Raw genomic sequence first — 22,424 nt, 5'->3', positions numbered from 1 at the left:
CCCAGAGGCTCTGCGATCTAGGAGAGCAACGCGCTTCCCAGACCCTGCTGACCCCTAGTAGCCGGACCAAGAGCCTGGCCAGGGCCAAAGTGGGATCCTGACCACAGCGTCCCTGGGGGTCGGCCCTCCATTCCTGCTCCCCGGGGACCTCCCATGAAGGAGAGACTCAGCTTTTCTGGAAGCCCAGGAGCCTACCGCCTGCCACCACTGAGCAGCCCCAGAAAAGGAAAAAGATGAAATAAATTGGTTCCTAAAACAAGCAAAAAGGAATTATGAGAAATCTTAAATCCTTCTTTATCTTGACAGGATTACCCCAGGGATGCTGCAGAAAAAGCAACACTTAAACAGAGTCCTCAGGCAACACAGTTTCTCAACTGCCCAGGCGCCTGAGGGTCGGCCCGGCTGGCCCACTGCCACCAGTGCCCTCGGAGCCAGCTGGCCACTAGTCCTCCCACATGGAGCTCTTAGCCTCCACGTATTCCAGGGCCTTCGCCTTTACCGCCTGCACGTCCTTCTCGGTGCCGTGTTGCTTCTCGTAGTCCAGGTAGCGCTTGAAGAAGAACTTCATTCGCTTGGGGGCCAGGCTCAGGTGAATGACACGCTCAAAGATGTCCCTGGGAGGGAGAGCAGCCAGTGTCTGCCTCTTGGTCCCCGGCCACACGATTCCTAGCTAGCCTTCACCCACTTGCTCTACGGCTCTGGAGCCAGGCCCTCTGTTATCCAGCACTACCACTTCTACCTTTATTTTTATTCCCTTTATAAACTCCCATCACGTCTGTGGAGAGGGAGAACACCACCCTCATTTTCCAGAGGAACAGAGATGTTAAAGGACTTACTGGTCTGAAGTCACACAGTGAATCTGGACAAAGCTAATGGGATGGGGACAGGCAATGAGGTGTGGCTCTGTGAGGAAAGCTCTGCTTAAAACTCACTGATGGGCTTGGGTGAGGCATCAGTTCTTTCTGGACTGAAGTCCACCACCGGTCTCTAATCCTCCCTGCCTTGGGGGGATGCTGGCGGTTATCAGTGAGATCATGCCTGTGAACACTCTCTACCACGAGAGCCAGGCTCAGCATTAATTATGAGGAAAACCCAAGTCTCCTGATTCCCAGGCCTGGGGCTAGCCTACCTCCCACCCAAGGTTCCAGCCAGACCAGAGGCTAGCCGCTGAGGCAGAAAAGAAACTGGAAACGTGAATGTCATAGGACGTGTCACGTCAAAGCCGTTTTTCCAGACAGAGTAAGAGAACTGGGGTTCCGGGAGCTGCTGGGGGGCTAAAACGCCTCCAAGTGGCCAACGTTCCCAACCCCCCAGCAGGCAATTAGGCCTCAGCCTGTCCTCCCCTCTCACCGGACTTCCTTCTGGCTGCCACGCTTGATGAGCATGTCGATGTAGACCGACCAGACATCCGTGCGCTTTGGGTAGGTGCTCAGCGTGTTCTCGAAAATGGCTTTGGCGCGCTCCGCATCCCCCAGCTGGAACTCAAGCTGCGCAAACTTGGCAATCACATCCACGTCTGCAGGGAGAGGACAACTCAGACATAGAAAGCAGACAGATGCCCTCATCAAAACACACTACCCTACAGGGACAGAGTCTGATGCCTGATTCCCTGCTCTTGGGTCCTAAGACCTAGGTGACGACAAGAGGGACAGTGGGGCGGGTTTAGGGCCGAATACACAGATGGGCACTGATCTATGACTCCCAACAGCAGACATCCTACTCTCCGGACTGAGAAGGGGGAATCGGGGGATGAGAGGTAGGCCGTGGGGCAGGCAGAGGAAAAGAATTAGTGCTAATTCCTTTCTGTTCCTCTGTCTTCGGAGTTTAGAATTTAAAATGCAACACGAGCTATGTTCATGAGCATACGATCAAGAGAGAGAGAGCCACGTACGCTCCACAAGGCTGTCCTAACACCAGCCCTCGGATGAGGAGACCCCCGGCCCTCTGCCCAGATGGGAGACAGCCTGCTGCACCCTGGAACTGGGCCCGTGGGTGGGAACAAGCACTCACGCTCTTTCTTAGGCAGGCACTCGAGGGCTCGCTGCATCACGCGGTGACTGGCCCCAGCCTGGCCCCTCCGCAGAAGAAAGGCGCCGTATTTGATCCAGACAGCTTTCTCCTGCCTGAAACGTTTCAGCATCCGGTTGTAAAGTTCACCAGCTTCCTGTGGGAAAGACGACATAAGCTGAGGAGAGTGATTAAGACAGAGGGGGCAACGGCAGAGACAGGCACCTACACTTCTGGGAAGCTAGACCTGGGCTCAGACTCCATCAGTATCCAGGCCCAATGTCAGGTACGCGGGGGGAAAGGGCAGGCGCACAGGATGAGGAGAGCGCATGATGGAGAGTCTCCCTCCTAAGCCTGTGCCGTGAGGAGGTCCTAAGACTAGAAGAGAGAACGTGAGCATGAGGAGGGGGAGGAGGAGAGATGAAAAAGGGCTACTGGGGTATGTCGCCTCCTGTCGGTGACACCCGTCGGCATCCCAAGGGATAGACCCCGGGGTCTGCTGTCCCTTCCCTTCCCTCATGCCGGCCCCACATTCCCAAAGCGGAGGCGGGGGAAACGACTTCTCCCACCTGGAAGGTGAGCAAGCCTGGGGCAGGACTGGGTCCAGATGCGGCTGTTCTCCCCCGAGACTTCCCTGCTGCCTCTGGGACTCCCAGGAGCTCGTTTCTAAGTGGCTGAGGTCCCCCTGGCAGCCGGCCACCTGGCCCAGACTCCTACCTGGAATTTCTCTGACTTAGTGTAGATGTCAGCCAGATGGAGAAAGACCTTGAGAGGCTCGTTGTACTGCACGGCCCGCTCGAAGACCTTGGTCAGTGACCCCTGGGAGCCGTACATGTTTTCTAGGTTCAGCAGGGCCACCCACACGTTCAGCTTCTCCTGCTCCTCTCTGGAGGGAAAGCAGTCAGCACGTGAGCTCCATCATCTTGGCCAAATGAGCCCCCCACTGCCATCGGGGGACCGGAACTACATCCTCCTCCCCAGGCTCCACCCACGTCCTCAGTTCCCACCCCCAAGTGCAGGCCCCGAGAGGCCCTGTCCCCACTGCAGCTCACACAGAAGCAGGAACTCCGACCCCATGGCTGTGGGGTCTGGGGCTCCCCTGGTTTCTGCCTCCACTCCTGGGAAGGAAACCTACCAAATCTCAAACCGGCCTGAGGTCTGGACTGGAAGGCATCTGTGGTCTGAATCTCCCCCCAAACTAAGAGAATGATGCAAAGGAGCGCCATCCCTCTTCACCAGCCTTTGGGAAACCCGCTCTACCCTCTGCCTGGAACATGGTCCCCGACATCGTTTTCGCCCAGGTATGTGGAGAGTGTTTTCCCTCTTGTACTTCTGCTCCGAGTGGGGCACCTAACTGAGGGCCCATGCCTCGTGTAAATGTTACCCTTAGCTATCTCGGTGAAGAGGACTATAATATATAAATGAGCAGATCTATTTCACAGATGGCACATCTCTGAGAGAAAGCCCGTGAACCCACAGGCGCCCGGTGGCAGCCACCCAAACTGCCGCCAGCCTGCCGAGGAGACGCAGCGCCCCCTGGAGAAAGACAGGGCCCCAAGGCAGGAGGGCACAGCCGAGACCTGAAGGAGATGGTCTTGAGCGCCCTCTCGGCCACGGCCCGGGCCTTCTCGATCTCCGTGGCCTGCAGGTGGAAGGCCATGTACTGCAGCCACAGGATGGAGCTGCTGGGGGAGCTCAGCACGAGCCGGTCGAAGTCATCTGCCGACTCCGGCTGCCGCCGGGGGTCCATCAGCGCCTCCTCGATGCGGGACAGCTCTTTCTCTGCCTTCTGCTTCTCCAGCTCCCTTTCCTTCCTGCTTTTCTTCTTCTGCTGTGGAAGGCAGAACACCAAGTGAGCAATCTGCTCCTCAGCCCCGGGGAAGTCTGTGGTGGAAGTCAGGAGCTGGCAGGGCAGCCCCCGAGCTCCGCAAATACTCCCAGCCTGAGACGGCCCCACCCCTCGGAAGAGACACCCAGGGTAGGACAGAGCACGGAAGATGGGTGCCAAGGGTCCCTGCAGAAAGGACGAAGCCCTGGAAAATACAGCACCGTGGCCTGCTCTGGCTTCTCGTCCTCCTCGCTGTCAGAGCTCTCTTCGCGAGGTGGCAAGGCCGGGGTCAGACTGTCCAGCTCCACATCCCAAGCGAAGCCGGAAGACAGCTGCAGCCGGGGTGCTTCTGCCGGCCTGGTCTGCTTCTCCTGGAGGATCACAGGCGCATGTGAAAAAAGCACTGAGCCCAGGCTGCCCCTGTTCTGCAGCCCCTTTCCACCCGGAGGAGCAGGGACTCCCACGGTGCCCAGAGACCTTTTCTCTCCTCCCACCGCCAGGCTAGGCCCCGGTGCACTGGGGACACTTTTAGGAGTGACATGAAAGCTTCCTTTGTAAATAAGTAGATTTAAGTAATATTTTTAAAAAGCTATGTAGGCAAACACATATAAACGTGCAGGCATACAACAGCAGCAGAGCTGGGACAGAGGCAGGACATGTTCCGAGGGTGGCAGGGATGCGACACCTGAAGTCTGGGAAGCCCTTCCACACCTGCCCTCAGTCCCAGTAGCGCTGTCCTCATTTCTCAGAGCAGGACACAGGCTCAGACGGACAAGCCTCCTTTCCTTTGCCCGTCCCCCCACCCCCCCCAATTCAATTTCACTCCAGCTAATAAACATCGACTAGAATGGACTTTCACAGCCCACTCCGCAGGTGAAGCAGCAGCCCTGTTCTCAGGAGCTGATGACCAGCTGAGGAAACCAGGCGGCCCCACCTCCTCCCATTTTACAGAAAATGAAGACAGAAGGGTGGTGCTGAGGACGGCCCAGCCCTCAGGCAGGGGAGCAGGGACTCCCTCCTGGGGCGGCCCTTCCCCCACATCCAGCGCCACTCACCTGGGGCCGCACACCCGTCTCCTCCACCTCCTCTTCTCCCTCCCGGTAGTACACTTCCACACCGCTGTCGTCCTCCTCGGACGGGGCAGTTCTCCTCTGCCTCTTGTTCCCGCTTTCCTGCCATGACAGGCGGGGACGACGCTGAGCCTGGCTTCTTCTCGCCCTGAGCGCCCTCTGCGGCCCCGGGCGGTACCCTCTCCCCAGCCAAACTCAGCCTCTCTCTGTCCGTGAGGCTGAGGCAAAGCGGCTGCCGGGCGGATTCTGGAAGGCTCTCCTTTTCCTGTGAAGGAGGCCATCCTCCCCGAGGGCCCTACCTGCTCACTGCCAGACTCCGGGCGCGGCCGCTTGCCCAGCTTCTTCGCCCGGGGCTTCCGGGGCTCCTTCTTCTCCTTGCTGGGCAGCTGTGCCCCCTCCTGACCCTTCCCAATCCTCTTCTCTTTCTGTTTCTGATTCTTCCTCTCCTCCTTCTCTTCTTCTCCTTTGTGGTCTCTCTCCTCTGCCTCTGTTTCCCTCCCCTCTTGCTTCGGAAGTGGCAGTCCCAGGGAGGCAGAAAACACGTCTGGCTTTCCAGTGTCGTCGGCGGGGATTGACAGCTCTACCAGGTTCTCCCGGCGGTTCAGGCTATGACAGGGAGACCAGACGAGCGGACCATGGGGACAGCATAAGGAGCACAATGGTCATAGCGAGGAGCCCACCGTTTCTGGGCCTGCCCCCACCTGCCTTGGAATCTGTGCAGTAATCTCAGGAATGATTTGCACAATTGCTTGGTAGAAAAATACAGAGGGCAGCTGTGTTATCCCTTCCTCCATCCCCAAAGACGGGTGCCTGTGCAGAGGAAAGTCTCCACAATTGCCTTTAGGAGCTGAGGTAGAAGGCTCCACACAAAGGGAGCTCATTCATCGTTACTTAGCACTGCCTAAGCCATTATGTTTACAGTTCACCTCTCCATCTCCACCCAGCGTTCCCAGAGAAAGAGGTGAGAAAGAGAGAAGAACACCTACCTTAGGACCTTGGCTGTGAGCAGCTTGCCTTCGGGGAGATACCTGTCATAAGGGGCATCCTTGGACAGGCTGTACTGGGAGACATGTGGGTATTGGGCCAAACCTGTAACTGAGGGGCCAAGGCTGACAGGAGAGAGAGACAAGGGTCCTGTGGTCAGAAACACAGCAACAGAGTCCCCAGCCAAGCCTAATGCCTCCTCTCTCCCAGAGACTCAAGTTGTGATGAGGATTTAGGACAGACATAAGGTTCCTGGCACTCAACAAAATAAAGAGGGCTTTGTAAACTGGAAAAATCATCAAGCGTAATGAAGACATAATTGAAAGATACTCTTTACCCATATCAGAGCATCACAATGCACTCACAAGCTGCTAGAAAGACCAGAAGAAAATGAGGAAACAGAATTACAGCAGGGAAGGCTGTAACATCTGGGGGTTCACGGAACATTTACAAATCATGACCATGGATATGCCATAGTCTTTGTCAAAAACACCAAACAAGAGGAATTCAAAACTTTTTTGAAAGTATAAAAAGACTTGGAGTTTAAAACACTGGTGGGAACACAGACTCTCCTTCCTTCATGATCCCTCCAGAGATGGTGACCGAGGGCAGCAGCGGGCCAATCAAGACAGGCCCCGGGAGAACCCTCGGGGCTGGTCCACGTCCCCGGGCTCCGCCTCACTCACCCTAAGAGCACACCGGACGGCTGGACGGACTTCACGTAGCCCCTCAGGAGCTGCCCTTCCTCAATATCCTGGATGGAGTTAATCTCAGGATCTGTTATTTTGCTTTTCGTCTCCGGGTTCGTCCTAAAGGAATGAAAGGCTTACTACACATGCACCTCTGACCCCATTTCCCGACCCTCACCCCCAAATCTCCTGTGATAATCACACTTTGTAAGAACACGACTCTGGACCTGTCAGTAGGATATCACCATCAGAGCCCAGCCCTACCCTCTCCTGAACTCCTGTCAGCTGGGGACGGCTTTAATAGTAACAGGGAGAGGCTGAGCAAGCCAGAGGGAGGTTAAACCTCATACATTCATTTCGAACCATGACTTCAGGCCAATCCACTTCACGGCACACTTGTCCCTACTATGGAGCCCTGGGGGCTCCATCACCTCCCCTCACTAGGACCGCCATCTGGCAACTCTGAACACTACTATGGATGTTTGAACCTTTCTTTGGGAAACAACAGCCTGAGCAGACAGGTTCTTCTACAACTGAATGTCCTCAGCTTTTCTGGATAAAAAACGGGGCCGGGCATAAAGGGGGTGAGCAGGGAAGCAAGCTGGGAGGCCCAAAGCTCTGTGTCAGATCCACACAGCCTCTCCTCAGTCCTCTGGGGCTGGGGGGGAGTTCTCCCCCAATTCTTCCCCCAACAACACAGACACTCACCTGGACGATCGCAGTGACAAAGTCAATACAGGGCCTGTAGCGGACAGCACATAACACCTGGAGTGAGAGCAAAAGAGAAGGAAACGCTGGCGCCAGCCAGCACCTCAGGAGACTGGAGAGGGCCTCGGCTTCCTCTCCACAAGGCTGAGCAACAGGCGAGAGCAACGGCTCTGTTCATACTGCTCACAACCTGCTGAGGGACTCGGGACAAGTCCCCTCTCCAGGCCTCAGTTTACTAGTTCGTCAAGTAAAAATACCGCTACTTTCTCTCCTCACCCAAGAACGGTGCTGGGAGGAGGAAACAAGAGGATACATGCAAGCCCTATGGAAGGCGCACAGAGCCACGCGGTGAGTACTTAGGAGGTGAGACCAGCCCTGCATCGGGGGCTGGGAGGATCCGGTCTCGTGGAGAGAAAGACTTGGCACAGGAAACCATGACAGGGGGACGGCCTGGTGCCACTGCCGACTCAGAGCAGTGGGTCAGAGGAGCCCATGAGGGAGGCCTGAGCAGGGGAGGCTTCTGGGAGGGAAACAGGGTTTACTCTTCCGGGGGGCTTCCAAACCCACCATGCAATGGTGGTGTCATTTATACCACCACGCAAGGTAGAGAATCTTATCAGTAGAAAGGATCTCAGCAACAATGTAGTCCAAATTCTCCCATGACAGGTGAGTGCCTTTTCTACCAGGGAATCACAGCCCTTAAAGCAGGAAAGGACCTGAAGGGATCATCTGTCTTTAGGCATTTAACCTATTATTCACATTGATAGACGAAGGAATTACAACTGAATGCTACTCATACATTTAACTACAATAATGTTATTTATTTATTTATTTTTTAAGATGTTGGCGGTACGAGTTTATTAATTAATTTATTTATTTATGCTGTGTGGGCCTTTGTTTCTGTGCGAGGGCTTTCTCTAGTTGTGGCAAGCGGGGGCCACTCTTCATGGCAGTGTGCAGCCTCTCACTATCGCGGCCTCTCTTGTTGCGGAGCACAGGCTCCAGACCCGCAGACTCAGTAGTTGTGGCTCACGGGCCTAGCTGCTCCGCGGCATGTGGGATCCTCCCAGACCAGGGCTCGAACCCGTGTCCCCTGCATTAGCAGGCAGATTCTCAACCACTGCACCACCAGGGAAGCCCAATAATGTTATTTTTTAAAAATATTTTGCTAAAAAAAAAAAATCACACCTGTATTTTGTAAGCCTAAATAAGCGAAGCAGAGATGATCTTGGGCTTCCCTCTGACTCATTCTTTTTCTCCTCCTAGGCCCTGGGCATTTTGTGCTCTTTAGCCCTGACAAGTGGTTGAGAATTTACGCAGGTGCTGGTGCCTGGGACACTCGAGATGGGAGGACAATTACTACTTTCCAGTCTCTGCCTCCTGAAGGTGTCTGCTCCACTGTTGGATAACTGTGGTTGTCAGACAAGTCTGTATTGTACAAGGCTGAAATATGCCTCTCCATGCTAGTTTATTCAGGCTATAAAATGGTTTTAAAACTCTGAGGTAGGTTCATTTCTGTGCACCCAAAATACTTCATAAAGCACCCCCCAACTGCGAAAGGTCACTGCTGTCCTCTTGCAGAGAACACACACAGATCAATTTTGCTTTAATTAAAAAGATGAATGGTTCAATAGTAAAATGAGGAAGCAACTTGGCCAAGCAAAGCACAGAACAAATGTAAACAGCCTATAAACATGAAAAATGACCAGTAAGAGAAATTCAAATTAAAATGCGAGACCAATTTCAGCCTATTCAATGGCAAAGATTAAAAATTAAGAATATCCGGGCTTCCCTGGTGGCGCAGTGGTTGAGAGTCCGCCTGCCGATGCAGGGGACACGGGTTCGTGCCCCAGCCTGGGAAGATCCCACATGCCGCGGAGCGGCTGGGCCCGTGAGCCATGGCCGCTGGGCCTGCGCCTCCAGAGCCTGTGCTCCGCAACGGGAGAGGCCACAACAGTGAGAGGCTCGTGTACCGCAAAAAACGCAAAAAAAAAAAAAAAAAGAATATCCAGTGCTGACAGGGGTGTGAGGAATGAACAGTCATATTTATTGTTAATTGAGATAAAAATTAGCAAAGTCCTTTTGGAAGACACTTTGGCAAAATGCATAACATTGTTTGACCCATCAATTTTACTCCTAGGAATTTATTTCACAGTTATACTTTCACTAGTATCCAAACATATGTGCAAAGATATCCACTTCAACATTATTGTCCATCAACAGAATTGTTTAAATAAACTGTGATTTTTAAAAAAACACATCATGCAATACTAAAAAAAAAATGTTAAAAATAAGGTAAAAGAACAAGGCTGATTTCGATATATTAGCACAGGAAAGAAAAAGTGTATGCTAAACTGCCGTGAGAAAAAAGCAAGTTGCAGAATAGCACATAAAATGAAATTCTACTATTACGTACGGGCAAATTATACCTATATATGTTAGAGTCTTGAAAGATAGAGCTCAAAGTATCTAATGGCAAAAAGTGGTGGAGAAAGAGAGGAGCAACAGCAATTTTCATTTTCCATCTTATATACTATTTTTTTCTGGTACAAAATCACACATCTATAATTAAAAGGAAAACAAAAACAAAAAAACCCCACCAATCCCACAGAGAGCTGAAAAGAGGAAAAGAACTCAGCCTACCTGACAATCTTCTGTGGGGTAAAGTTTTCCAGGGGCGTCTCTGAGTAGGAGTCACTCACGTGAAATATACTGACTCTTCCGATCTTCCCGAAGGGGAACGAGACGGTCAGTCCCTCCTTGGGAAGCACCTTCACCACGCGGCCCATGGCCACTTCCCCTTTCTCGAGCTTGTGAGGACCTGGCAGGAGAATGAACCAGATTCAGGGAAGAGGAAATGAGCCAAGAAAGAAGCCGAGACACTGGCCAACCAGAGTCCAGGGGAGGTGGAGGCGTCCGGACTCGGGCTGTCTAGGCTGAGTGGACCTGAATGATCGTATAGACTCAGATCACCATGCCATGTGGTCAAGAATGCCAGGGCCATGTGGTGGACAAGCCTTTCTGAGAGACCAAGGAAAAACAACTGTGTAGGTAAAGGTGACTCAGACACAGGCCACAGAGCAAAGCCCCGAGAGAAAAACTGTTCCAAGGACATAGCCACCACACTAGGCTTTCTAAGGACTCCGAAACCCACGGCATCCTTCAACCTGGGCAATGACTGAAGACCTCTTCCCGACCTCTTCCCACCCCCTCCCTTCCCTGACCAGGTCCCATTTCATCACCACACCTATGAGTGAAAGACACAAGAAGGCCTTGGAGGAATCTGGGCCAACCACGGTGGCCTTCAGGGCCTGGCCAATCCGGAACTTCTTATCTGGATGTTTCAGAACCTGGAAGGGCAAGAAAATTCTTCTGATGTTTGAGGAAAGGCCTGTCATTTATCCAAAACCACAGCATTTAAGTCTGCACGGTAAGTATCTCCCACAGTACAGTTCCCTGTACCCACTGTGAGCACACACCAGACACTAAGTTGAACTCAGGGAGCTGGGGTTTCCTCTCCAGGGATCTCAGGCACACTGACCTTGAAGCTAAGAGAAGTGAGCAGTAAGGGAATTCTCCCCCGGATGTCTGGAGCGATGTCCACCTCAAGCCATTTCTTAACCACGTTGTACTGGGGAAAAAAAAAAAAACAGGAGGAGAAATGGAATGGGCAGATACAAGCGTCTCTTCTCTTCCCTTCACCAAAACAGACTCTCCCAAAATCACAGGGCTCAAAGAGCCCAAAGCCTACATTTTCCCAAGGAACAGGAACGCACCCCTATGTCCCAATGCCCCTGTCCAACCTCCACTTCTCGCAGGCTTCACTCAGAGTCTAGCTCAGAGCCTTTGCCAGCCCAGCAGAACATGCATCTCTCCTGGTGCCTCAGCTGATTAGGAGGCAAAAAAGGCCTCAGAGATATCCTCAAGCAGTAGGACCAATCCCACTGACCTCTGTCACCTCCCCCAAACTCAGCTGTGCCCAGTGAACGTTAACCATCCTCAGGGACTAACATCTTATTTCTAAATCAATTTAGATTTTGCTATTGACACAGTGCTCTGCCCTAAATACACACCCCAATTTTCAGGTCAACTCAACAAAACATTTATCAAGCAGCCACTATGTATACGGCATGAGACTGATAAGTAAAAGCCAGGCCCTGCCTTCAAAGAGATTACAGTCTGCAAAGAGTAAGTCAAATGAGTATGCAGGAGCAAGCAACAAGTAAGAGCACAGTATGTTACGGGACCTTGTAGGAGAACTAGTAAGAAGGGAGGGTTATCTGTGCTGCACCTTGAAGGGTTGTAGGCAATAAGAATAGACAGTACTCCCAGTGTAGAAATAAAGACAAGAAGGGAAAAAAATAGAGGAGGTTTTCAGCATGACTGGTATACCAGATTCATAAAGTCTGATTATGAAGAGCTTAAACACCACTCTAAGGCATCTTGGGTTTATGAATGTCTACAGACAATAGGTAACTAAAAGGATCAAGCACCACAGACATACTCAGATACATGCTCATGGAGGAAGAATCTGGCAGCAATGAAGAGGAATTATCCCTCAGGGTCAAGCCCAGACCAACCTTCTCTCTGATGTATTCCAACTGGTATAGTTCTCACTGATCCCTTCCCTTTACTCAACTCCTGTTCCTCTTGGGGTTAGAACACATAACCTGGCACCCAATTATATACTGTTTTGCACTGTTCCCGAACTTTATAAAAGGCAAGAATCTAAAATCCAACATTTTATTTTATTTTAAATAAAACATTTTTATTTTTATTTAAAATATTTGTGTGTGTGTCTTCTGATAAAACTTTATTTGTGGACACTGAAATTTGAATTTTACATTATTTAAAATAAAATAAAGAACTGGATTTAAAATCTTGCTCTATGATATATTTTTCTTTCCACTTTGTACAATTAATCTATAAATATGTAGAACTGTGGGTTGCTTGCTAGCTGTTTTGTAAGCCATAAATTTAGCTCCTTGATTAGACCAGAAGTTTTCTAGGAGCAGAGGCCTTCTACAAAGGCCTTTGTCTTCTACAAACCAGCATGGCAGCAAACACAGAAGCAAAGTCTAGTGCAAATGGTCATTGTCAGTTTCTCCCCGTTTTCTTCTGTAAGAGGGACAGCATCGCATTGCAGGGCGTGCACTACTCACCTTCTTCAAGAAGCAAGTCACAGTCTGACCAGCCTGGTACTGTTTAATCTTCTCCAAGCGGCTAACAGAATGAGTGTTGAGAGCGGTGTGGCCATCCTTCTCCAGCTCACTGGTTGCAGAAAGGCAATGCAAAGAGTAAACCAACCTCTGGATAAGCTTCTAGCTTGAAACCATCTCCCTCGAGTGGCCATGGATTGATTTTACAGGACTCCGCTAACTCATACACACCCACCATGCACCACCCCCCGGCCATTTCTCTCCTTAAAGGGGAATGAATGTTCATAATACCTGCGTGAAAATTAATCCCTTCCAATTCACTCACCTAAAGCAGGGAGCCAACAATAATCTTTATAAGTATAGGAAACAAAACTATTTTACTTCTTTCAGTGCTTTAGCTACTGCTTTACAGTTTGCAGAACTGCTTTCACAAATAATCTCTCACTGAATGTGACAACACTCTCGTGTGTGAATCAAGTAGGATACTTTTTTTTTTTTTTTTTTTGCGGTACGCGGGCCTGTCACTGCTGTGGCCTCTCCCGTTGCGGAGCACAGGCTCCAGACGCGCAGGCGCAGCGGCCGTGGCTCACAGGCCCAGCCGCTCCGCGGCACGTGGGATCTTCCCAGACCGGGGCATGAACCCGTGTCCCCTGCCTCGGCAGGCGGACTCTCAACCACTGCGCCACCAGGGAAGCCCAGGACAGATATTATTAAACTCATTTTATGCTACAGACCCAGGAGTTGAAGTCAGAGTTCCTGATTCAAAAATCCAGTGCTCTGTGCCCTATGCTACCTCGGCATTATCACTTTCTTGATTCTCTTTTTCTTCTCAGAAAAGCAACAAGGAGATGCGGTCTGAAAGTTATCAGTCCACAAATCACTTCAAAGGAAGCACAGAATTCCCACCATTCCAACCAGCCCAGCTTACCAATTCAAATTTCTAAAACAAAACAGAACTCACCAGTAAAATGGTACAATACTGGTAAAACTGTAACGTGTAATAGCAAGTACTGGTGAATATAGGAACACAGGAAACTCATACACTAGTAAAGCTGAAACACACCCAGCAATTCCACCCTAGAGAAATCCCTGCACATGCGCACAATGGAACGAGTTCAAGGATGTTCACTGTGGCATTGTGGAAACAACCGTAAACGTCTTCCATCAGCTTGAAAATATATACAGTTTGGCACAGGCACAGGATGGGTTACCGTTTTAACTCTAGGCCCCAAAATGGAGAGATGGCAAAAACAAAATTTTGAGTGAAGAAAACAAGCTGCAGAATATTAAGCACAGCATACTATTTATGTAAAATTTGAAAACCATACAAAATAATTTTTTGTAGATATATATATATATAACGAAAGTATAAAAGCAAGAGATGGATATATGTCAAATAATGGAGAATTCATCCTCTGGGGGTGAAGCGAGAAGCCTGGGAAGGGAACATCTGTAAAATGTTATTTCTTAAAACACACACAGAACATCCATTTGCCTGGCACTCTAACAGATAACTAACAGATAATTTACATTCATTATCTATAATACCTTTATACATATGTATAGTTAGGATAAAAAAATTTATTCACTCAATAGCTGATACGGGAATGCCTCTGTTATGAGCTGAATTGTCTCCCCCAGCCCCCCAAATTCTTATGTTGAAGCACCAACTTCCAACACCTCAGAATGTGACTGTGTTTGGAGACAGGGAATTTAAAGAGGCAATTAAGTTAAAATGAGGTGGTTAGGGTGGGCCTTAATCCAACACGACTGGTGTCCTTATAAGAAATTAAGCCACAACTCAGTAATAAAAAAACAAATAACCTGACTGAAAAACAGAACTGCAACAGACATTTCTCCAAAGAAGATAATACAAACATCCAAGTAGCATAGGAAAAGGTGCTCAACATCACTAATAGTCAGGGAAATATAAATCAAAACCACAGTGAGATATTAACCTCACATCTGTGAGGATGGCCATTATCAAACAGAAAATAACAAGCATTGGCAAGGATGTGGGAAAAGGGAATCCTTCCCTGTACACTGTTGGTAGGACTGTAAAATGGTGCAGCCACTATGGAGAACAGTATGGAAGTTCCTCAAAAAACTACCATATGATACAGCACTCCTACTTCTGGGTATGTATCTAAAAGAATTAAAAACAAGATCTCAAAGAGATATCTGTATATCCATGTTCATTGCAGCACTATTCATAATAGCCAAGGTGTGGAAACAACCTAAATGTCCATTGATGGATGAATGGATAAAGACAACATATATACACACAATGGAATATTACTCAGCTTAAAAAAGAAGGAAATCTTGCTGTATGTTACCACACGGATGAACCTTGAGGATGTTGTGCTGAGTGAAATAAGCCTGTCACAGAAGGACTGTGCAGGACTCCACTTATATGAGGTATGTGAAGTAATCAAACTCTAAGAAACAGAAAGTAGAATGATGGTTGCGAGAGGCTGGGGAGTCAGGGGGAAATGAATGGCTATAGAGTTTCAGTCATGCAAGACGAAGAAGTTTAGAGATCTGTTATATAAAAATATGCATATAGTTAACAATACCATAATGTATATCTAAAAAGTGTTAAGAGGGCAAATTTATGTTATGTTTTTACAATAAAAAAATGTGAAAAAAGAGGAGATTAGGACATAGATAAATACAAAGAGGAGACCATATGAAGACACTGGAGAAGATAGCCACCTGCAAGCTAAGGAGACAGGCCTCAGAAGAACAAACCCTGCTGATACCTTCATCTCAGACTGAAAGCCTCCAGAATTGTGAGAAAATAGATGTCTGTTTAAGTTAAAAAAAAAAAAAAATTAAAAATAAAACACAAACACACATAACAAGTATGTGTTACCTTTTTTCTTTTCCCAAAAATGATTTTAAACTGACTCTCTTAAAAAAAAAAAAAAAAGGTGGGCATAACTACATTAATGGCAAGAGAAAACTCAGTGGCTAGCAGGAATTCCAGAGATACATGTAATGACTTCTGAACCGCTCTGCTCTCTTAACTTCCCCCCCTCCAAATGGGCAAACGAGCAGGCAGCGTTTATCCAGCTTGAGTGTCCCTCACCAACCCTGAACTCAACTCGAAGACACACGACATTCTCTTTGGGCACAAGAGCTCCATATACAAGTGGGAATGAAAATATGATGGCATTTTGTAAGTCAACACCGTCAATTAAATAAATGTTTTTCCTCCTGACTTCAAAACATGTATTTTAAGACATAAAGCATTTGAGAAATATAGCAACAATAGCAGTATGTTTATACTAAGTTTCTCAGGGGCCTTGATTAACATAAAATAATTAACAATACAACATAGGTGCGTGGAGGAGGGGGAAGATGTGCTAGAGTTTTTTACCTGTCCATCTGTCTATCTGTCGTTATAACTCTCCATCCTCCACCTCCTCTATGGAATGAACACATTTCCTGGCTTGGCCCGCACTGCCACTACCAAGGACCACCGCTATGGCTCACGCTAGTCTCCATAGACAGGAGGGTGGACCAGCACAGCAGTGATAGTTCATGAGAGGCTCCAGACTCTGAGGGTCAAGAACCATTCAGGATGTTAGTAAGTCTTCCCACAATGCTCACTGACTCACCCCTTGCAGTATTCATTAATTTAACATACCTACCCTTAGCCTGGATAAACACTACTTGACCTTAACCCTTAATTAAACAAGACGTCCAGCCTCAGAGGTGAAGACACCACAGACTAAAACAACGAATATGAGGAGGTCTGTTTTCATGACAAAGGGACACAATCAAATCTACAAAACTAAGGAAACCGCAGATTAAGCAAACAGGAACGTGTGCATCCACCAAATCCCATCATTCTGGAACTCAAGGGCTTACTTTCACATCCTTCAGAGGAAGCGTCATTAGCATCCGGTACTTCAAGGTTCCAGGAATATTTCCCTACCTCAGACACAAGCCTTCTCAGAACTATTCCACTTCTACTCTGATCCCTTCAGGATGCTGACCAAACCCTATACTCGGAAAGCTGCTTAAGAGGTCTTTCCATGACATCCTAGGCACATAAGACTTACAACCTGGATGGATCTGGGCCTGACCCTGCAGAGGTTCTGGCACAGTCACGTGTATCTAGCTTCAGTCACTGATGGCCTATCAGTTCCTACAGGCTGGGTTTTTTTAATGGGGGAAGCAGAAGCAGACAGGCCCATAGATCAACATGCTTGAGATCCTCTGAAAGAATGACCCCAGACAAACTGGATCCACCACTTCACGGAACTACTAGTTCTACCGGTCCACCTAGAATCCCTCGTGGAACATCCCTCTGCAGAATCCACCAGAACGTGACCTCAAGTCTCAGTCACCAAGCAGTGGTCTATTATCAAAGAACAGGCATTCTTGGCTACCTGGTGTTTATTTAGGGAATTACTGAGTTCTAGAAAATTAGGTTGAGAGCAAAAATGTTTCTTTTTGTTACATGCCAACAAACAGAACTGCAATCAGCCTTTAAATTGATACTTAAACCCTGAATACAGCTTTCACGTTAATTCTCATATAATCCCTCTAACCAGCTGTATGAGAACCAGACAAATATCCCTCCTGGAGAAAAAAAGACAACCTGGAGAGAGAGAGGCAAAATAAGTCTCAACCCTGGCTGAATCAAGCCTAGAACTCAGGCTCCTGACTCCAAGCCCGGCGCTCCTTCCACGAGACCACCGGAGTCCCCCTTACCTGGGCCGAACACTCAGCTCCGGGATGGTTCGAATAAATCTGGGATGACTTATTGGGAGAAACCTGGAGAAACAAATAATGTCAAATCATTTCTCTTATTCTCTGCAACACCATAATCGGGAGACCAGAATTTCTAACTGCCCACCACACCGAGCTTAAAAACCCGCCCACTCCACTGCCACACCGCCCAGTGGTAATACCAGGCCTGAGGGCTTCCATTCTCATCGTTTGAGTAAATGTTAAGGAACTGGCTCATCTGATCTTTTAGGGTTGTCATATTAAACCCTGAAAAGAATTTTCCAACTCTTTCATTCTAAAAATAAGGAAATTGAGGTCTAGAGAGAACAAATGACTTACTGAAAATCCCACAGTTACTGAAATTAATATGCAAATCATTGGCTAGACTTTGAATTCTCTTTTTGGTTTTCTTACAGCAAGAACTTCTGCTGCAATAACACACTGTAACTAGATTGAAAGTAAACGAGTATAATTAAGGTATGCTGTGGAGGATGGATTATAGTAACTGCTGACACATACGGAGCAATAACTATGTGTCAGACAGCACACCAGGCACACTCAGTGCTACGTGTTCTCTCTTCCAATCTTTGCAATGGCCCTGCAAGGTAGTCACTACCATTACTCTCACTTTACAAATTAGGAAAAATAAAACTCAGAGGGCTGAGTAACTACTTAACTCCTGGTCGCATAATTTTAAGCGGCAAATCTGGAATTCGCCCCAGATCTGACTCTAAATCAACGCTCTTAACCACTACATTATACACCATTAAAAAATAAAGACATACAAAAGGATTATTTGGTGAATATTTTGGTTAACTAAAAGAAAATCTAACGTATGCACAACTTTTTGGAAACTGCCTCAGTTCCCATGCCTTCTCCCACGATTACCACCATCTCCCCTCAAAGCCAGTCCCTCCCCCAAAGCCTCCATACTTGAATGTCTTCATGTCTCTCCCGCCAATCACTCGGGCAGTGACCTTCTTCCCAACTTTCAGCTTGGCAGTAGGAGATGTGCCCACTGGAACATCATCTAGAATGTGGGAGGCATGGATGCAGCCAATGATGCCATCTTCCAGGGTCACAACCACATGGGTGGGCTTAATGGACTTGACGGTCCCTGTGACCACGTCCCCAATGGACAGGGTGTGCTTCCTTACAGTCCCTAAAACCAGAGCTGGATCTACTTCTTCATCCTCGTCGACCGTCTCAGAGTCCTTCCGGGTCTGTCTCATGGTCCTCTTAGCAGCTGGCCCCTCAACGGCCAAAAGAAGACCTGTCACTCCTGGTTCTGTGGTCTGGAGGGTTAGGGAGACACCCTGTCCCACCTGCAACTTCTCTGAATCAAAGCGGAAGGTGTCGTTGAGGTGAGAGGTCAGGGAGAAAGCTGCTAGCTGGCCAGTCTCTACCAAGGAGGCAAGGGCAAAGGGTTCCTCCAAGTACTGCACAATCGCCTGGTGCTCACTGCCTTTCTTCAGCTGGAAAACAGAAAACCCACCATCCCTGCTTCTTACAGAGCACAAGGACTTGTTCCTCACCCACTGGGCAGGGTAGGTCTGGGAAAGTCCTCTGAGTCCAGGGGGCTCAAGGCTAATCTGAGCTGTAATAAACTAGCCTCCACTCCCTGGACCCAGCTTTCCCCTCCTGTACACTGAGGCGACGTGACCACACTCAAGGCGCCACATCAGGATCACCTGGAGTTAGCCTCCGTTTTGAATTCAGATTCTGAGATCCTGTCCTGGAACTAGTGAAAGCAGAACTTTCAAGGTGACTGTGACGCACAGCCAAGTGACCTCTAATGGTTCTCCAGCTTTAAGACACTGTGGTTCCCCCCCTCTTGTCCTACAGCTAGCTCTCCACCCAGTTTATTCACTCACTCAACAGAGACAGTCATTACTGAGAGCTTATTGTGTGCAAGGCATGTAGCCTGTCTTTCTCCAACATCCAACCTGTGCTCATGCCTTTACATGCACTAGCTTCACTCGGATGACAAAACGGGACAGGGACCTGCTAGAAAGCTTAGTGAGGGGTTAATACTGTTTTCTATTTCTCTTTGTCTCTCAAAGTCTTAAAATTATAAGCAACTGGAGGTTAAGGATTACATCTATATAATTCTCTGTAACATACCCTATGCGATTAGGGGATTAATAAGTACTTTAGACGATGACGAAATATACGCGTCATCCGGAGAAAGATACCACTCATTTTAAGATTTCCCTTGAACCCATTCTTTGCCCACACAAAAGTGGACAGAAGAGGGTGTTAGATGAGCAGCCTGGAGGTCAAAACTACCCACAGACATGTTTTGTTTGGTTCACATGATGTTTAAAAAGAAAAATAGTTTCCAACATTTCCTACATTTATTTCAAATAAAAAATCCACATTCTGCCTTCTCTTAAAATTCAAAGACTTCCCAACACTAGACCCAGATGTTCTCATGTGGCAACAGTGAGATGGAACCGAGTAGTCTCTGCTCCTCTGTGGCAGTGCGTGCACTCTGCAGTCTGTCAGTCCGGGTGTCGAGTCCTACTGTCACCACCCCCTAAGACACCTGGCCCGCTTCACTCATCCAAGCACCTGCTTGGCCCTAATCAGGGTGACCACGTGATTTACAGCCCAAACCACAGTGAAAGTCACTGCAACGAACAAGCACACCAGGGGAATTCCCTGGCGGCCCAGTGGTCAGGACTCGGTGCTGTCACTGCCAGGGCCCGGGTTCAATCCCTGGTCGGGGAACTAAGATCCCGCAAGCCACGTGGCTCAGCCAAGAAAACAAAAACAACAAGCGCACCAGGGGGACAGGTACACCTGGGAGTGACCCAGACAAACCCAGGCACACGGCCACCCTGTCTACAGGTATCTGCGAACCATGTGGGGTTGAAGGGGTGTGTAAAACCTTTGAAACCATGGGAATGGAAGTCCTCAGTCAGCAAGCTTACCTTTTTAGCTTTTCTATTCACCAAATCGTGGCAGAGGGAAACATGTACTTCCAACTTCAACATATCAACATTTAAGACCACAACCTTCTTTTTCTGCCCAGATTCCACCTCCTGCCCTGCAGTGCAGAACCAAACACAATGTGATCACCCTCCTGGAGCAGGGGCGAAGGGAGACAGCATCTCTCCAACAGCCCTGCACAAAAAGGAAAAGTAGACCTATGTCCTAGGTTTATATGCGCTAGGGAAGCCAAGGGTCTAGCTCCCATAATTCACATTCAGGTTGTGTCAATTTATGCAACCTGGTATATAAAAATCTAGATTTACCCAAATACAACAATAAAGAGATTCATACCTAAACCTTCTTTAGTATGCTGCTGTCTTCATTTGCATTTACACAAGATAAGCATGCCAAAAATTTCTGCTGGATCAGCTCATCTATGTATTTGGAAATTCTGTACCCAGAAGAGGAAGCAACGGGCAAGTGGTTTCCCCTACAAACCATGATGGGCGAGAGAGATGCACTCACCTGCCCGATGATACTTGCTGGCTCTTAGGACCAGGCCGGGCACTGGGCCCTCACTGAACAGTACAGAGCCATCTCCCAACACCTCCTGCACCTCTAGGTCAAGGACCATCCCTGGGGTCATCTCAGCCAGCGTCTGGATCAACACAGAGTCTGCCAGAGACCCAAAGGAAATAGGGATTAACAAGATGAAATGACACTCACCATTCTTTTCCTTTGGAAATATGCTGACACATGGAGGACATTTCCAACATGGAGCGTTGGAACCACTACAAAGGCAAAATTGCTCTTGGTAAAAATGTCTGATATCCATGAAAATTCCCAGTACAGGCAGAGACCTATGCCCCTTGCTCACCCCACATGGCCATAATTCATGGAATAGCCAACGAATGCCAGAAACACATGCTTTCCTTTGATTTCGGAATTTTCATTCTTTCTGTTTGGAATCTACCCTATCAAGGTTCTTATTCCCAAATCCCATCAGGGTTCCAACAAATCTACACAATGGTTCAAAGCTTAGTAGAGTCAGACTAATAACCCCCCCCGCAAAGTCTTCTAGCAGGTCCCTGTTCCATTTTATCATCCACTACGCATCTGATAAATAAAGGAACAAAAAGTGAAGAAGTGAATGGATTCACAACAAACGCAAACCTGAGGTCACAGAACTCAGGGAAATTTTGATTCTGAACTGGGAGGGAACTTCTGGGATACCAACTAATGATCTTTTATCTGAATCTGGATGACAGTTAAACAGGGATGTTCACTTTATAAATGTTTACTGAGCTGTACTCTAGAAGATTTGTGCACTTTATGGAGATCCCACTCCCATCAACAAAAGTTTACCCATATTTTTTTAACGTCGGGGAAGACCAACAACTCATGGGAACAGACTGAAGACGCACACGCCCCACCCCTGGCCCTCATCCTCCGCCCTCCTGCCCCCACCTCGGTTGCTCATGAGGCTGCGGACGCCCTGCCGCTCCTCCAGGCACTGGCTCAGGAGGAGGAGGCTGGTGGTGGCCAGGTCCCCCCGAGTGCAGTCCGACAGCCGCAGCGACAGCAGCATCCGCTGCTTCTCCTCGTCCACGTTGGTCACCTTAGCAACCACCGTCTGCCCCTCAACAAAGTGGTCACTTGTGGAGGTCACAAACTTGTCACTCATGATCTAAAAGGGAAGAGCGGGCACAAAATGAAGAAAGGAAAGGAAGTCTCTATTAAGACAACCCACTTGAAACACCCAGAAAGAAGTGTGTGAGGCAGGAGATGGACCCCAGGAAGGTCCCCCCAGCCCTCTGAGCACAGCTCACCTCCCTTTTCGTGAAAACACAGGAGGCGCCCTGGCTGCCAACCCAGCCGAGAAGGCCCCAGAGCAACTCTCTGCCCCTCACCGTGCATGTTTCTGGGGCCCTCCCCCCTCTCCCTTTGTTAAAATTGTTCTGGCAGGGGATGCAAATGGGACCTGCCCAGGCAAAACATCAGGGGAACACACGTACGGAAAGGACGAAACACTTATGAATTGTCTGTGGCAGGAATGAGCGATGAGCCCTTTGCTCACTACCGTCTTACAGGGGCTTTGGTAAGACTCCTCCCCGCTCTGGGTGTCAGTTTATGCAGCAGGCCTGAAAGGGGGTTCAACTACGGGATCGCTAGGATCTTTTCCAGTCTGAAAAGTCTGCTATCCAATGACCTACCCAATGCTGTAGCATGAAGTAGAAAAGGTGCCCCTTCCTCCAGGACACAGCCCTGAGCCAAGACTTACAGGCTGGGCAAGAGGACT

General features: G+C 48.8%; 1 protein-coding gene across 2 annotated transcripts in view; it reads right to left on the bottom strand.

The window, feature by feature from the left end:
• Positions 1 to 270: 270 nt before the first annotated feature.
• The window catches only part of PDCD11 (programmed cell death 11), a 41,869-nt gene continuing 19,715 nt past the window's right edge, over positions 271 to 22,424 (bottom strand). Inside the window, exons 17-36 of one of the 2 annotated variants that reach the window (XM_027112494.1) lie at positions 21,593 to 21,812; positions 20,651 to 20,800; positions 20,125 to 20,240; positions 18,122 to 18,663; positions 17,171 to 17,233; positions 12,449 to 12,557; positions 10,828 to 10,917; positions 10,534 to 10,636; positions 9,930 to 10,107; positions 7,287 to 7,343; positions 6,576 to 6,698; positions 5,892 to 6,014; positions 5,205 to 5,511; positions 4,891 to 5,007; positions 4,057 to 4,206; positions 3,588 to 3,838; positions 2,725 to 2,893; positions 2,011 to 2,164; positions 1,351 to 1,516; positions 271 to 614 (exon numbers count right to left, since the gene is read on the bottom strand). In XM_027112494.1, coding sequence (XP_026968295.1) covers positions 443 to 614; positions 1,351 to 1,516; positions 2,011 to 2,164; positions 2,725 to 2,893; positions 3,588 to 3,838; positions 4,057 to 4,206; positions 4,891 to 5,007; positions 5,205 to 5,511; positions 5,892 to 6,014; positions 6,576 to 6,698; positions 7,287 to 7,343; positions 9,930 to 10,107; positions 10,534 to 10,636; positions 10,828 to 10,917; positions 12,449 to 12,557; positions 17,171 to 17,233; positions 18,122 to 18,663; positions 20,125 to 20,240; positions 20,651 to 20,800; positions 21,593 to 21,812 — 3,360 coding nt within the window. In that variant the 3' untranslated portion in view covers positions 271 to 442. The remainder of the gene's footprint in view (positions 615 to 1,350; positions 1,517 to 2,010; positions 2,165 to 2,724; positions 2,894 to 3,587; positions 3,839 to 4,056; positions 4,207 to 4,890; positions 5,008 to 5,204; positions 5,512 to 5,891; positions 6,015 to 6,575; positions 6,699 to 7,286; positions 7,344 to 9,929; positions 10,108 to 10,533; positions 10,637 to 10,827; positions 10,918 to 12,448; positions 12,558 to 17,170; positions 17,234 to 18,121; positions 18,664 to 20,124; positions 20,241 to 20,650; positions 20,801 to 21,592; positions 21,813 to 22,424) is intronic. The other variant, XM_027112495.1, reaches the window with a different exon arrangement.

Source organism: Aethalodelphis obliquidens, unplaced genomic scaffold, assembly GCF_003676395.1.
Source record: "Aethalodelphis obliquidens isolate GAN/ISIS:26980383/991018 unplaced genomic scaffold, ASM367639v1 scaffold11, whole genome shotgun sequence".
Taxonomy (NCBI): Eukaryota; Metazoa; Chordata; class Mammalia; order Artiodactyla; family Delphinidae; genus Aethalodelphis; species Aethalodelphis obliquidens.
Note: the sequence above shows the minus strand (reverse complement) of the source record. Positions and strands in the feature narration are given on the sequence as shown.